The sequence below is a fragment of the Manis pentadactyla genome, chromosome 8 (genome assembly GCF_030020395.1).
Source record: "Manis pentadactyla isolate mManPen7 chromosome 8, mManPen7.hap1, whole genome shotgun sequence".
NCBI classification, from domain to species: domain Eukaryota; kingdom Metazoa; phylum Chordata; class Mammalia; order Pholidota; family Manidae; genus Manis; species Manis pentadactyla.
The window spans coordinates 76,757,132-76,774,382 of NC_080026.1; the positions used below are offsets into that span (position 1 = coordinate 76,757,132).

The window sequence follows — 17,251 nt, forward strand, 5'->3', positions numbered from 1 at the left end:
ATTCAACATCCATTCATGATAAAAACTCTAAAGGACAAATATCTCAACATAATAAAGGCCATATATGACAAAGCCACAGACAATATTATACTTACCAGTGAGAAGCTGAAAGCTTTTCCTTTAAGATCGGGAACAAGACAAGAATGCCCACTCTCCCCACTTTTATTCAACATAGTTATGGAGGTCATAGCCATGGCAATCAGACAACACAAAGAAATAAAAGGCATCCAGATTGGCAAGGAAGAACTTAAAACTGTCCATTGCAGATGACATGATATTGTACATAAACAACCATAAAGAATCCACTCCAAAACTACAAGATCTTATATCTGAATTCAGCAAAGTTGCAGTATATGAAATTAATACACAGAAATCTGTGGCATTCCTATACACTAATGATGAACTAGTGGAAAGAGAAATCAGGAAAACAATTCCATTCATAGTACATCAACTAGAATATAATACATAGGAATAAACCTAACCAAGGAAGTGAAAGAATATAATACCTAGGAATAAACCTAACCAAGGAAGTAAAAGGCCTATACTCTGAAAACTGCAAGACACTCATGAGAGAAATTAAAGAAGATACCAATAAATGGAAACACATCCCAAGCTCAGGGATAGGAAGAATTAAAATTGTCAAAATGGCCATCCTTCCTAAAGCAATCTACAGATTCAATGCAATCCCTATCAAAATATCTACAGCATTCTTCAATGAACTAGAGCAAATTCTTCTAAAATTCACATGGAATTACCAAAGACCCCAAAGAGCCAAAGCAATCCTGAGAAGGAAGAATAAAGTAGGGAGGATTATGCTCCCCAACTTCAAGTTCTACTACAAACCCACAGTAATTAAGACAATTTAGTACTGACACAAGAACAGATCCATAGACCAACAGACTAGAGAGCCCAGATATAAACCCAAGCCTATATGGTAAATTAATATATGATAAAGGAGTCATTGAAATACAATGGGGAAATGACAGCCTATTCAACAGCTGCTTTTTGCAAAACTGCACAGCTATATGCAAGAGAATGAAACTGGATTATTGTCTAACCCCATACACAAAACTAAACTCAAAATGGATCAAAAACCTGAAAGTTGGTCATAAAACCATAAAACTCTTAGAAGAAAACAAACAAAAATATCTTGAATATAAACATGAGCAACTTTTTCCTGAACGCATCTCCTCAGGCAAGGGAAACAAAATAAAAAATGAACAAATGGGACTACATCATGCTAAAAAGCTTCTGTACAGCAAAGGACACCATCTGCAGAACGAAAAGACATCCTATAGTATGGGAGAATGAATTTGTAAATGACATATCTGACAAGGGGTTAACATCTAAAATATATAAAGAACTCACATGTCTCAATACCCAAAAAAGCAAATAACCCTATTAGAAAATGGGCAGAGGATATGAACAGACACTACTCCAAAAAGAAATTCAGATGGCCAACAGACACATGAAAAGATGTTCCACATCGCTAATCATCAGGGAAATGCAAATTAAAACCACAATGAGATATCACTTCACACCAGTTAGGATGGCCAATATCCAAAAGACAAACAACAAGTGCTGGTGAGGATGTGGATAAAAGGGAACCCTCATACACTGCTGGCGAGAATGTAAACTATTTCAACCATTGTGGAAAGCAGTATGGAGGTTCCTCAAAAACCTTAAAATAGAAATACGATTTGACCCAGGAATTCCACTCCTAGGAATTTACCCTAAGAATGCAGGAGCCCAGGTTGGAAAAGACATATGCATCCCTATGTTTATCACAGCACTATTTACAATAGCTAAGAAATGGAAGCAACCTAAGTGTCCATCAGTAGATGAATGGATAAAGAAGAGGTGGTACATATACACAATGGAATATTATTCAGCCATAAGAAGAAAACAAATCCTACCATTTGCAACAACATGGATGGAGCTAGAGGGTATTATGCTCAGTGAAATAAGCCAGGCAGAGAAAGACAAGTACCAAATGATTTCACTCATCTGTGGAGCATAAGAACAAAGGAAAAACTGAAGGAACAAAATAGCAGCAAACTCACAGAACCCAAGAATGGACTAACAGTTGCCAAAGGGAAAGGGACTGTAGTGGTGTGGGTGAGAAGCGGGGGAAAAGGGCCATTGCAATTAGCACACATAATGTAGGGGGGCACAGGGAAGGCAGTATAGCATAGAGAAGACAAGTAGTGACTCTGTAGTATCTTACTACATTGATGAACAGTGACTGTAATGGGGTATGTGGTGGGGACTTGATAATAGAGGGAATCTAGTAACCACTATGTTGCTCATGTAATTGTATATTAATGATACCAAAAAAAATATGAATTGTATAGCCACAGGCAGAAAACACAATATATGAATGAGCAGGCAGCAATGTTCACTCTTAAAAAGGTAAAGATGAATGAAAGAAGGCAGACTCTAAAGCATACAAGTCTGTTTATGGCCATGTCAAAAAAAAGGCCCAACTGAATGTAAACTATTTTTTATGGAGGTTTTCTTAATTGGTAAATCTACAATAGAAAGGAAGTAACTAATTATAGTGGTTAATTGTGGGTGGAGGAAAGCTACTGTGACTGGGAGAAGCATGCAGGGGGCCTTCCTGGCGATGCATCACATAGTTGGGTTGTACTTGTGTTTATGTTTATAATAATTTACTAAAGAGCACTTTCATTTTTAAATCACTTTCTATGCTATACATGTTTCTTTAAATTTAAAGGACAAGATCTGGTGTCAATGAAAGGCTTCACATACAGCTGGAATCCTTCCTGTAAAACCAAAAGTTGATTGCCAAGCTTCTCCCTCAGTGAGACAGTAAAGTCAGTGTAATTGTAATGAGCTGTAACATTTGTAGGGAAGGATAAGTGAATCCTACTGAAGTGACGAGGCCATGAATTCTCATCAGTCTATAAAACAGAAGTGCAATTTTTATAAAGTTGGAATTCATAAATAAGTAATGTAGCATTAAAAGGCACAGCTAGATAAATGGAGCAGGGGTTTGTGAAGCAAACCTGTTGGTATTTCTTCTTACACGGATATTAAATAATTTAAATAGAGTATATATTTTAAATGGGTGGGCATATCCTTCATTACTGTTTTCCTGTTTCACAGGTGGTAAATATTTTGCCCTGTACAGAATACAAATTCCAATTGTTCCTTGTATTAACACAGCTTTTTAAAATTAGCTCAATGTGGGCACAAAAGAAAGGGGTGGAAAATTTTTTAGTCATAATGTAGGTTGGTCATGGGGTTAATAGTAAGCATGAAGAATATAGTCAATGATTCTGTAACATTTCTCTATGTTGACAGACAGTAGTTGTGCTGGTGGAGGCGAGGATTTAATAATATGGGTAATTGTTGAACCAATGTGTTGCACACTTAAAACTAATAAAAGATTGTGTATCAACTATACTTCAATTAAAATAATAAAATAAAATAAAATAGATTCTATGTGTATTGTTCTAACTGTTGAAATTCTAAAAGTTGACAGATATTCAATATCAAAAATTTTGAAATTTGTATAAATAGGTAACTCCAATATACTTCGGTAAGTACTATAAAAAAGTTGTGTACGGTATAATATGGGGCATTAGTATGGGGCACTTAGGACATAGAAAAGTTCAGAAAAGGTTTTCTGGAAGATATTTTATCTGACTAGAATGTTGAAGGATGATTTATTTAAATGGAGAATGCAGATAGGAGAAATCAGGGTGGGGCACAGCCAAGGCAAAGAGACATGGGAAAGTTTTGAGAATATATGTTAGTAATTAAAACAGGTTAGTATTTCGGGTGTAAAGTTGTAAAAATAGTAGTGGGAAGTGCGCCTTGTTAGCTGCATGGAGGAACACTTCTTGTAGTTGAACTATGTTTGTTAGAGACATCATTCCAGTTACATTAAGGATAATTGTGAGGTGTTAAGACTAGGGTCAGGATAACCAATTAAGAGATTATAACAATAGGTCAAGTGAGAAATAATGAGAACCTGACTACAGCTGGTTGGAGAGAGGAAAGAATTTGAGAACAATTTGAAATACATAAAATTCTCAGGATTGGTGATTGATTGGATATGAAAAGTGAGGGAGAAAGAGGTAACTGGGATGGCTCCCCAACACTTGGCTTAGGAATGATGACCTAGATGAAGAATTCAGAAGAAGCCCTTTCTTGGGAAGAAGAAAATAGGGTCCAGTCTTAAAGATGTTTAATTTGAGGTGCCTATAGGACACTCAGGTGGGTTTGTTTGAGAGATAAATAAGGTTGCACGTTAAAGGAACAGAAGAGGCTGAAGATATAACTGTGGGAGACAAACTGTGGGCTTTCATGTGAGTGGAATTTCCCAAAAGGAATGTGTAAAATCAGAATAACTGAAAAGATACTTTTAAAATCCAAAGCTCACTTTGGAGGTGGTGGATATGTTTATCACTTTGCCTGTGGTGATGGTAAACATGAGTGTATCCATGTGTCCAAACTCAAACTCACCACTTTTTATACGTTAATCATGTGTAGTCTTTTGTATACCAATTACACCTTGATAAATCTAGAAAATAATAATAATACAGTATTTAAAAAAAGAGGTTTAAGAAGCAAGCTGATAAGGGAAGGCACAGATAATCAAACATGGTTAAACAGGAAAGCCAGAAGCAAACAGGTGGTTGAATCTCAAGAAAGAGAGTGAGATCTATTTCAAATGCAGCAGTGAAGCTATTCAGATAAAGGTAACATTAAGAGAAAAAGAGGTCACTGGTGGCCATGAGGTTGGAGGATATCATTCATTTTATATCTGGGATGACACAGCTATGAATATTTATACATATACACAAACGCTTGCACATGTACATGTATTTATTGTTAACATCTGACAGTAGGATTAAAAACTGCTGAAAGGGTAGGTCCTAAGTAAATATTGTACAAATAAAAGCGTAAAATGGTCTCATCCATTTAGGGGCCGCTAATTGAATCTCTGAAAGATAATCGAGTTTCAAAAATATTCACAAGCAATAGATAGATTTCTATTACAAATATTTTTCAGTAGCAGCATTAAAATGGATGTCACCAAGTTTTCAAGTTGTGTGGGCTTTCTTCTTTACTGAGTACAGTGTTTGCATTATATAGTTGGATTTGACAAGTGAACCCATAAAATTCCCCACTCGTGGCTCACTTAAAAAAGAAGTATTATGGTTTTAGGCACTGTTCAATGTCACACTGAGCTACAAAAAAATAAATAAAACACCACAAAGCTCCCCACCTTCCTTTCATTTTTAGAATCCCACACACAGAGATGACAACTACATTAATCAGAGACAGACCACTGAGGTTCAGATTTATTTTGCTTAATATTAAATGGCATGTTTGAAGGAAATACCAATTTCTTTTTAAAATGACACCATCACTACCCTTCTAAACACTGCAGTTTACTAACGATTTTAAAATTGCTTTAAGGGTTTAAAACTGAATTACCACCATTTCATCACAGCTGAGATTCAGCATGCAGATTTCACATCGGAAATACATTTGAGTTTCAGGTTAAATAAATTCAGCCTCTTTTGTTTTAGAACTAGAAGACTGTCTTGTTGACTCAGGGCTCTGGTTGTGTTACCTGGAGCTGAAAGAAGTCAGTTCAGCATAAGAATTTCTACAGGGTATTAATTGGAAGTTTGCTGGGAAGCGGCTCACTCTATATTGTGTACAATGCTAAGAAACTTGTTTAAACTTAACTGGCAATGTTTCCAAGTGTGCTGACTCTGATGCCTCTGTGCACACAGTCAAGCCCAGGGCTACTTGGAAAAGCACAGATGAAGAATTTGTGGAGAATTCTGGCTTCTAAGAACCTGCTCAACAAGATGCTACCACGAAGGCTAGACATCTTTGATGTGAGCGCTCACTAAGGCCTCCTCCCGCCGCTGCCTGCCCTGTGATCTCCATTCACTCAAAATACCCACACGCAGCGGTGCTCTGAAGTGACAAGTACACCAAAGGAAAATCACCACCTCATTCTCTCCTTTATGCTAAATTGTTAGATTCTAAGGGTAAAGGAGTTCATTTTGTGCCTCTTTACCAAAGACAGTATGTATTGAAATACATTTCCCCTTATCTTCTTCTCTCTTCCCAATCTGGACTCAAGCAAGATTGAATCGATCAGTTGAGAAAATAAATGAAAATGACATACACCATATTGAACTAAGTGTCATGATACCCCATTTCTGAAGACCCAGGGATCATAATGGGACCAACCTCATCTACCTGACTCTCACACAGTAAGATGAATTATTCTTAGCCACTCCTTTAGTTTTAGGAATAAATAGGATCTGAGAGACACATCCACATAATTCTCCACACTTGTTTAAAACTATATAATTCCAAAAATATACCAGCTTAACCCTCAACATACATACTTAAATATATATGTTTTCTCAACTACATAATCAATTGATCTATCCATCTCTCTTTCTCTTTCTCTTGGGTCTTCTGTTGGGTGTCTGCACACCCAGGATTCTGGAGATCGGAGAGTCTGTCACAGCTGGTGTGAGGCCTCTTATATCTGAGACCCACTCTGAAGATGAACTGTTCACATGCTTGTGGTCCAGAGCCCAAATATGCACAGAGACACCCTAGATTCTGTCTCTTGTGAAATCCTGTAAAAGGTACTAAACAAAACATTATGCTGACAAGTGAAGTCTTCCTATCAGCAGGTTATTTCATTAGGGCTCCCTGGCCTTCCCATCAAAGACCCAACATGTTTTTAATCAGTGGTCGGGAACGCCTCTAAACACACATTCCGTTATTGTCATACTACTGACTTGTCCTTAAACTGCCTCTTCAGCTCAATTCTCTCCTGTGTCACATCTGTCTGGGGTCTTTTTTTTTTTTCAACCTGAAATCTCATTAATTTGTCAAGGTACTGCAGAGGATACATTTTCTCATGAGTCCTGACATAGCCACCTTAGTTCTTTGTGGTGTTTCTCATTCCTTTTAGTAAATAATCAGGATGACAATTTGACAGTTGAAATAGAGTCAGTCTATTCTTACCATGGTTGCTAGGTTTTACTCTGCTTACATCTTTTTTCTCTAACTATATTTTACTGCGAGTGCTTTGAGAACATGGCAAAGGTTTTCAAATTTAAGTGCGGTACACTATATCTTTGTACAGCAAGTTCTACATTACACAAATTACTGGTTGGTAATTTTTTAATATGCCGATAAAACTCTGGCTCTGTATAAACCATAAATGTCACATCAGAAGTTTTCCCTATTCAATAACACTTGATGCTGCATTACCCTAATAAACAAAAAGTAAATGAAAAATGTTCCTTTGACATTTGAATCCAAATATTGGATTATTCTTAGTAAAACTTCAGAATACTAGAACAAAAACTCAAAGTCACACACACCTTGGTTGTAAGTGTGTCTTAAAATTTTTGGTGTGAATTAAAATTAAATTTTATAAGCAGAGCACGAGTCATTTAGTGAAATTAATTTATTATATAATTATCATTAAGTAGCAGCAGGAGACCATTATGATGCATCAAAATTACACTCTGAACATTACAGCTTCTTTGGAACCGTGCAGAATCAGTTGGATACACCTGCTTTGGAAGTTTTCCTCTTCCTTTATACTTACAAAATCATTTTAGTTTTTATGAAAAAATGTTATAGTGTAAAGACCAGGACAATTACTGTCTTGCCAAATTATGAGTGTTAAGATCTCTATTTTAATTTTAATTTTAATTTTTTAACCCTGTGACCAATTTATTTATAAATGGATGTTTGTGACTCCTTACCCCCTTCACCTCTTTAACAGACCCCCCTCCTGTGTGACGACCATCAGTCTGTTCTCTGTGTTTGTTTGTTCTTTTATTTTATTAGATTCCACATATAAATGAAATAATATGTTTTTGTTCTTGTTTGTCTAATTTATTTCACTTGGCATAATATTTCAATTTTTAAAGCTGAAATACAGAGACCATTTCTCAACAAATTTAAGAACTAGGACACAATGTTATAATTCCGTCAAAGAATCACAAGTGGCAAAATAAGCTGAGAAAGGAAAAATAAATTCAACTAAAATTAACTAAAAATTAATCATTGTATTAATGTCTATTTTTGTATTATCAATTGTATATTTCATATGGTCTCCATTTCCCAAAAGCTAATTAAACTAAGAGATATGAGAAAGATTATTTTCCTAAATGATTTTGATATCTATTTTATCTGAAGTTAATAGATATGAATAAATGAATTTTTCACTTTTCACCAATATGGTATTATAGAGTAAAAAACTGTAATGTAATTTAATTATCAATGTGCTTAGGTTATTAGTTCAAGCTTCATATCTCTGTTCTATTATAATTGCCTTCTAATTTAGCGTTTTAGATTTAGAATCTCCCATTACAATCTACTTAATGATAATCTTTATAAAATAAAAATCTGATAATGCTACACCCAGCACCTTCTACAATATGGCACAAAGAAATGTTTATGATATGACTCACCTTATTTACTGAAATTATAATGTCACATGTTCCCATTTGTCTATGCTTTTGTTCACCCAATACCTTTCCCTAGACACCTTCCAACCCCTCCCGATTTCTTTCCACCAGTATTTAGCCTTTATGAGTTCACATGAGCACATGCCCCTCCTTTATACCATATCACCTTGTTTGCTTGGTGTAATAGAAACTGTCAGTGGCCAAAGCATATCCGTCGGAGCATGTATACTCTTTAGCCAACTTTCATCTGCTAGTCAGTATTCAGTCTGACTAAATGTCCTTATATAAGAATTGTAGAGAACTGGCTTTTTGCTCCTACTGGAGTCAGGACATATTGAAAATGTGCCCCCCTCCACAGCATTGGTGACCAAGACTCTCAGGATTTAGTGAATGAATTTGTCAATTCCATCACTTCTCAGGATCAATCATTCTCGGCACGTGTTTTCTGAAGTTCCCTACAATGTGCCCTTGGGATTGAGCTCCAGTCCTCCTAACGACCCTGATTTTGTAGCAATTCCTTTACTGGCTGCCTTGTCTTCTCTGAATCACTTCTCTAAATGCTTTATACCTGAATCTTCTGTCTACAGGATCCTTGTAGAATCTACAGTAAAATTTTTGATACCAATGCTTTTCTGTGGGGAATTGAATGGCTTGTTGGCCATATGACATCAAGACCCCCCTGGCATGTTGTTAACAGCATAATTACTAAGACTCTCCCCTGTGCCAAATTGGGAAGACATAAAAGTATAAGGGGGCGTATGCCTTATGTACTCTCACTAGGATTTGAGAAAGATAGTGACAATGATAACAATGCTATGGAGATAGTAGTTGTAAGTACTGTCAGTGCACTGAGGGAACAAGCCAATGGGCTCAAACTAGCCATAGAATGTTAGGGCATGGTTAGGAAGTCAGAAGGTCTGTACAACAGCATTTAATGAAACCCTTCTCTTTTGTAGCCAGAGAAAAGATTGGATTGAAAACCAGATCCTTTGTCTGACTGTAAGAGTAGCTAAATTGTAGAAAAGGTTTACTTCCAAGAACAGCAAACCTCACATTCAAAACTCAACAGGGAAGAGGTAGGACCCTGAAACCTCCATGGGATATGAGGGTGATCCACTCCTTGCTAGAGAAGGGTGGTTTCCTTGCCTGGAGATCTTGTAGATACCTTGTCTGAGGTAGATACTTCAAGATGTGTATCCACCTTCCTCAAAATTTGCCCTCACTTTATACCTTCTAGACCATTAACTATGTTAAAGATCAAGCATACCCCAACTGAGGAGCACTGTCTCTGCTTTAAGAAAGTGGGATTCTTTGTCAAAAGAATTACAGAAACTGGCTAATATGCCCACTTAGAATTCAGGAGAACATTCCTAGAAAGAAGTGTTGCCTATGCTAAACAAGGAAGGTGTGTGAAATGTACACAGTAGATGCTAAAGATATGTTTATGCAGCCCAATGAATTTACATCTAAATATTTGGATTTGAGGTATGCATTTTCAATCATACTTAATGGTATGGCTATGAATGTATTTCTCTAAAAGTACTTTACTGTAATTCCAGAAAGTAAAAGTATATATTAAATAAGAAAATACTCTTAAATAAACCAATGTTTAAATTACACGATGGCCATAAAATGTAAATCAACAAGCTGAGTGAGTTAAATCCAAATGGATATTATATAATATATGAAAAATAAATCTTTAAGAGTATCCAGAACAGTGACTGAGAGTGAAAGCACTTTATTACCATCTCACCTTAATGCAAGTGATCCCATGGACCGCTTTCAAATAATCCTGATGCTCCATCAGTTAACACATTGCATAAACTGAATGTCTTTTCAAAATTGAAATGTAGGAACATATTCATTTAAAAAATACATTTTATACAGATACATAAAAATATTCCACTTACCTTTACTTGACCCACAAAGGCATTGGCTTCTTCCTCCACCACAGACAGATTTCTAGGCAGATAGGGATCAAACACGGGAGCATTGTCATTGACATCTGTCACCACCACATTTACTGTAGCAGTTGAGGTCTTAAAGGGAAAAAAAAAAGGTTGACATATGAGAAGAGTTATTTTTATTTTGATGTCAGTTAATTGGTTATCCTGACATTTGTTTATCTGAAAAGCAGCTTATTACTATTCTTATTCTTTGGTTTTTCCAAAAAGAAAAATAAACAGCAGGAAGCGTGCAATGTTCAAGCACCTCAGAAAACAAATGGAGAAAGCAAATGATGATTAATTAAAGAGAAAATACCTTGAAAATGTCAAGTATTTCCTGGAGGCTCACTTTTAGAAAATGATTCGACTTTTATCTTGTTCATATCTTATGGGTGGCAAGCTTTTGTTTATATACACATGCACCCCCTTTTCTCTGAAATGTGACATTTGTGTAGTTTTTACCATGTATTTTTCATGGTTTAAATATAAAACTAGTATATCATAAAAGCACATCAAATGTGTATTTTCGGGTAAACAACTGCTATTAGAAAATACTACATAAGTAACTTTCTAGGTTCACATGTAAACCAAGAGCTGAACCATTATACCACTAGTTAAATGATTTTACCTTACGATTATACAGCCTAAGGAAATTGTAAGCAAGCAAACCTACTAGTAGTGTGTGCTAACTAGTTAAAAGGTAAACTTCCACCCTGACCTGCTGAAACCAGAGGATGTAAGCCGATGACTTTTACACAATCAAGGAACATATTCATATGACACAAACTGGAAACTGCTCTCTCCAATCAACCCCTGCAGACAGCACAGGTCCTCCACTCTGTCACAGTGTCGGACAGATCACAGAAGGCTGAGACAAAAATCATAGAAAGAAAGGACCACAGACAGGAACATGAAAGATCCATTATTCTGTGATATTGAGTATTTAATAAAGGAACAAGGATGAAATGGTCATTAGAGAATTACTCCACTTTTGTTTTTAAAAATGTAGACACAGTTTGTCCTAATGTGTACATGATGTGGGTCAAAGGCTATAAAGCTGAGCATAAAAGAAGTGACTAAGAAGGACTGAATCTGAAGAGATTTTGCAGCAGTCATGGGGGCTTAGGGGTCAAAAACTAGATTTCGTAGCCATCGAGGAGGAGCAGTCCCAGTAAATACCCCATACTTTCTGTCGGGATCGTTGAAGTTCTGTACTCTCTGGGTAATGTTGTCTGAAGTCTAGACCAGGTGTTACTCAACTTAAAACCCAACATTCAAACTGTGATTGTATTAAGGTGGTTCTCCTATATTTTAACAGAAGCAAAGTAAATACTCTTTTGAGCATTACAACTTTATCCCAAGCCTTTATAATTTTTTCATATATAATGTCCAACAGTCATTAAAAAATTACCATACCTAGCAGGGAATTCCTGTGTATTGATAATGGCTTATTTCTTTGTGTATTGGCTATACTGGTAGGCTTATTCTGTGAAAATTCATATAACTATTCAGTATTACTCATACATATTTCTGTGTTTAAAAGTCCAATAAAAATTTCAAAGACATGGAAACAACTTAAATGCCTATCAATAGTAGTTGATTTTATAGATTGTGTTTCATGCATACAATGGATAACATATAGTCTAAGAACAAACAAATTACTGTTAAAAGTAATCACAAGGATGAATTTCATGAACATAAGGTTCAATATAAGGAGTCAAACACAAGACAGTACATATTATATGATTCCAAATATATAAATTTCAAACATAAGCACAATCTCTCTAGTGTGACAGAAGTCCAGATAGGAATCACTTTTGTAAAGAAGGACTAGGGGTCATAAGGCTGGGCTTCTAGGATGCTAATTAATTTCTGTTTCTTGTTCTTAGCAGTGATTACATAGATGTGTTCACTATGTAAAAATACATGTGTGCACAGATGAATATTAACATACATAGATTCAAATATCATCTGATTAAATGAAATGCAGATAATTTTATTTTATCCTTTTTCCTTTTATATATTTTCCAAATTTTCTCCAAGATGGCAGACATTCCTAACAAATGTCATTTTTTAAAAGTAGTTTTAAAATTAAGACCAGTAAAAAGATGTGTTTCTGCAGTAGCATCAGTTCCTAATCTGCCTAATAAAAATTGGCAGCCTAGAGCCAAAATCTAAGAGTTGCCACTGACTTTCCCTCAAACAGCTTGACCTCCTTATGCCAGCCTATTTGTATTTCTCTGTTAATCCACTGTACTGGTTTTCACCCTATTTAAAAGTTCCATTCTTGACACTATGGAGTAGGATATTTTCAGACTATTCTGGGTCCTCAAAGACTGTGGACTTTAACTGGGTAATACAGAAAATAAATGGATCACTAGGTAAACTAAGAAGCCTAACAAGTCGGCCATTTTTGTGCTAATAGGGACTGAAACTTATTGATCATATAGGTGTATTTCTTTATATCTTAGTTATTTTATATTGTATGAAGAATATCCATGTCTCTGGCATAAATATAAAGTAATAAACACAAACAGAATAATTTTAAGATGATATATTTCTTGAAAAGTGAAAACTGCCTACATCAGAATCACTTAATCATTAAAATACCTAGGCTATACATTAGACCTAGATCTCTGTTCTTAAAATCTTTTGAAATAGTTACAAAATAGTTACAGTCAATTGTTAAACAACTATGTACATTTTTTTCTGTATTGGTTCAGAAAGATGGCAACAATGTGCTTCAATATGGATCTGTGATGTGTAGAATGCATATATGTATCTTATTAAGAACAGATTTTTAGTAAGGTAAATTCAAGTATTAGGAAATCAACTCAGATCAGTTTACATAGATGAAAAAGAATAAGGTCAGCTAACATATTCTTACAATTACTTTAAAAATCAATTTATATTATGCTAACTAAAAGAAAAATGGTAAGATTCAAACTATAAGACCTAATAAATGAAAACCTACTTGTTTCCTATTAAGGGAATTGGCCTTATTGCTAATTTTCTCAAAAGTTGCATCAACTTATAGTTCCACTAGCTGGAACTAGTTGCATTTTAGTATTTCTACCATAAGTGATCATTTTTGTGGTCATAACTTATTTTAACTATAATATAGTATAGATTTTATTTTGTTTTAAATCATGATGAATCCTCACAACATACATTCCATTCTCAATAATGCAAGCAGATATTTCTGCTGTAGGAAGCAATTTGAAGGCACATTTATTTTAAAAACTAGTATGGCTCTGAAATGAAGATATTAATATACCATCTTTGGTTTAATATAGTATAAAAAATGTGAGATATAATATCAGAGTCAAAAAAAACCCACATGTACATTCACTTACATTTTTTTAATTCACAAGAACATATTTTTTAAAAAGGTATTTTATAATCTTTAATTTTATATTATGGACTTTGTTGAATCTATCAAGCCTATTTCTTAAATTAGTAGAAACTTAATTTTACTAGAAGATACTTAGGATATTCAAAATGTATCCATTCTCCAGCTGCTGAAGATATAATCATCATGATGATTTTCTATTGCTATGGGTAGATCTACATGAAAATACATACTCATAAACTGACAAACAGAAAAATGTGGACTATATGTTATACAACTGAGAAATAGAGAATGCATTGATGTAGTTGCCTTTTTTTTGTCGATGTATAAAATGATCCACTTTTTAAAATGTTCTTTAACAGTAAGTGTTGAAACTAATGTTTATTAGTACATCTAAAATTTCTTTCAATAAAAATGGGAAGTTTGGGACAATGAGGATGTATAGTTTAGGATTTGATCATTTTTGTTTTAGATCAATAAGGAAAAACATATATTCTAATATGGGCATACTCTTTAGGCAACACTAATTTAAAACAATTTTTAAAATTCTTACCTAGAAATCATCCTGGTGCTGTAACAGCAATAGCTATAACATCAAGTCATCCTGACTCAGATTATAAAGTTCCTTTCACAGTGCAGAGAGGATGCCCTTCCTACCAGTAAGGCTGACCTGGGAGGCTTTCTTTCCTTCTGAGGAAAAAAGAGTATAAAATGCCTGCCAAAAAGGGGACTTTCTCCCTACTCTGGATTATGACAAGAAGAGGAGAAACAGAGATGACAAAGAGTAGGATGCAAAAGTCATCCTCTTCATTCACCTCCTCACTACTACTCTGATTACATCTTAAGAGAGGAGGCATTGTTGAACAATTTTGAGGAAAGTGGTGATAGGAATTGATAAAGTAAGAGAACTCTGGGTGAAATAGTGGCAGAGTTTGTGAAACACACAAACCTCAAGAGAATTTTCATGGGAAATCAGGTTTAATAGGATATGGCAGTGAATATACAGCAATGGTAGAGAGAGGTGGCGAAAAAGAGAAGCTTGGTTTTGTGTGTGTGTGCAGCTCAGGAATCCTAAAATTCCCAAAGACCCTGAAGACCTGAGGGAACTTCATGTGAGCAAGGTCTTGGATAGGGACAAAGGACCCTGATGGCCAAGGCCAACAGCAATCAGCCCTCAGAGGTAGTAGATGCCACCAAATTTTCAAAAGGTCATTAAGGAACCAAAGAAGCCAGCAGACTGGAGATCAAAGCAGACACACGACACAGACCAGAGACCAGCAGAGATGGACAGCATCTGAGCTGGTTCCCCTCCTCCCAGCATCAAGGACTACGAAACACATTCCACATTCATGCAACAGTTCTAGGATGGGGGCAGGGAAGAGAGGAAGAACACTACTGGAAGCTTAATTAGTGAGTATTCACCTTGAAAGAACTTTTAAGAAAAAGAGGCTGAGACCTCTTTTAAGCAAGATTAAGTATACCAAGCCAGCCTAACCCACACAGAGCAAGCACACAATACTGTCTAGACAGCAGAGTGGGGCTCATGGGGAAGATTAGAAGAGGTATAAAAACTAAACAAGCTTTGTTTTCTCTGCACATCTGAGTGTAGTGTGAGGAGAACACATATCTTATAATATATAATACATTGATATTATATATTATAAATATATTTTATTATATATAATACATTAATATTATATATTATAAATATATTTTATTATATATAATATAAATGTAATAAAACTATTAGAACATTATAAATTATTTCACTTAAAAAAATCACACTTCAGGAAGATGTATTTCAGAAAACACTAGAATATCGGCATTTTATTCCCAACTACCAAGAAATATAAATGTATGATTTTCAGAAAGAATGAAAAGTGGATGATTCTTTTTTAAAATTATGTGATTATTTCTTTTTATAAAAGTTCACACTCAAAGAAACATATCACAGTTAAAAAAAATACCAGGATACACACACACACACACACACACACACACATACATATATACACATATATATACATACATATATATGTATATATGTGTAACTTACATATATACATACATATATATAAACACACACATATATATAACTATCATTATTTTACTTTAACACTTTATTAAATCAACTATATTGGAATCTGTTATTTGTATTTCACACACGTTTTTCTTGCACATATATTTTCCTTTTGCTAGTGTTTCCTAAGATTTAATTAAACAGTTTAACATTCAACTTGTAGATTCTAATTGTTTATTGATATTTTCATGTTTAAAAGACATTTAGGGAATATTAGTTTAAGGCCAAGCAAAGATGCTAAGCTTCCTGCCAATCTGAAATTATAAAACATTGTAGTGCTCACTATAAAAGCCGTAATCAAGTAACTCAAGAACATTCTACAGATAGCAAAAACCATGACATAATCAAGTTATTTATCACATATTTTAAGGAGGAAAACAATATTGCTGAACACAAAGAATCTGGGCAGAAAGATCTGTACCACAGAACAACTTTGTATTTTGAATTAGGATGCTTGCCTGTTGGGAAATGACAGCTTACATAATTGTTTTAAGAAAAACAAATCCTGGTCATTATTTGCATATGTATATCTTTCACTGTGATTTGCATGTTTACGTCTTTTGCTGTGTTATTGGTTGATCCACACAATCACAATCCACAAGCCCTGCTTGCTAGCTATACATCAGCTCAGTGTGGCTACTCAGGAAAAAGTAAGACGTAAAAGAAAATACGTTTGATGTGCTTTCTGATAAAGCATTAGGTCCACATGGAAAATGTTTTTCTGACATCCATCTTTACCGTTTGCTGTTCCGGAATGGAGGTGCCTAGCACTGGAGTAGCTATTTTGAGACCATTAGGTAACAAGGGTAAAGGTGAAAGTAAACACATTATAAATGGCAAAGCAGAAGATAGAGGCAGGCATTCCTGATGGTATTACTGAGGCCCTGCACAGCCCTTTCTTGTCAACTAGATTGCTCTCTTTTTTTTTTGAGACAAATAAGCCCTGCTTTCTTTAAGCTACTACTGTTTAGGCTTCTTGCTACTTATAGGCATATTCCTAAAGGCCAATGCTGCCATTGATTATTAAAGAACCTCAGAGCATGTCACCCCAAAATGAGTCATTTGACATATTGACTATTTTGAGTTAAAGGCACTTGAAAAATAGCACATACAGGAAAAACACTCTGATCTTCATTTTCTTAAAAACAGCACATGAATTTCCTGTATGAAAGATGTCTTCCCTGTTAGAAAGAGTAAGATTTTTATTATCGACCAGAACAAGAAGGTGAGACCAAGATCATTTTTATAAAAACAGACCTCGTTAAAATAATTCCTATCATACCTTAGCTTCCCCACATAGTTTAATAACTTCTTCACAACTGCTTCTGTTGTTCAAAGTAATACAAAAGCAAGTTGCTTTCACAATTTCTTG

At 34.9% G+C, this 17,251-nt stretch overlaps 1 protein-coding gene across 3 annotated transcripts in view; it reads right to left on the bottom strand.

Annotated features, from left to right (window-relative positions):
- The window catches only part of PCDH15 (protocadherin related 15), a 761,207-nt gene that overhangs the window by 238,432 nt on the left and 505,524 nt on the right, over positions 1-17,251 (bottom strand). For all 3 annotated transcript variants that reach the window (XM_057505880.1, XM_057505879.1, XM_036928766.2), the window contains one exon: positions 10,412-10,540. In XM_057505880.1, coding sequence (XP_057361863.1) covers positions 10,412-10,540 — 129 coding nt within the window. The remainder of the gene's footprint in view (positions 1-10,411; positions 10,541-17,251) is intronic.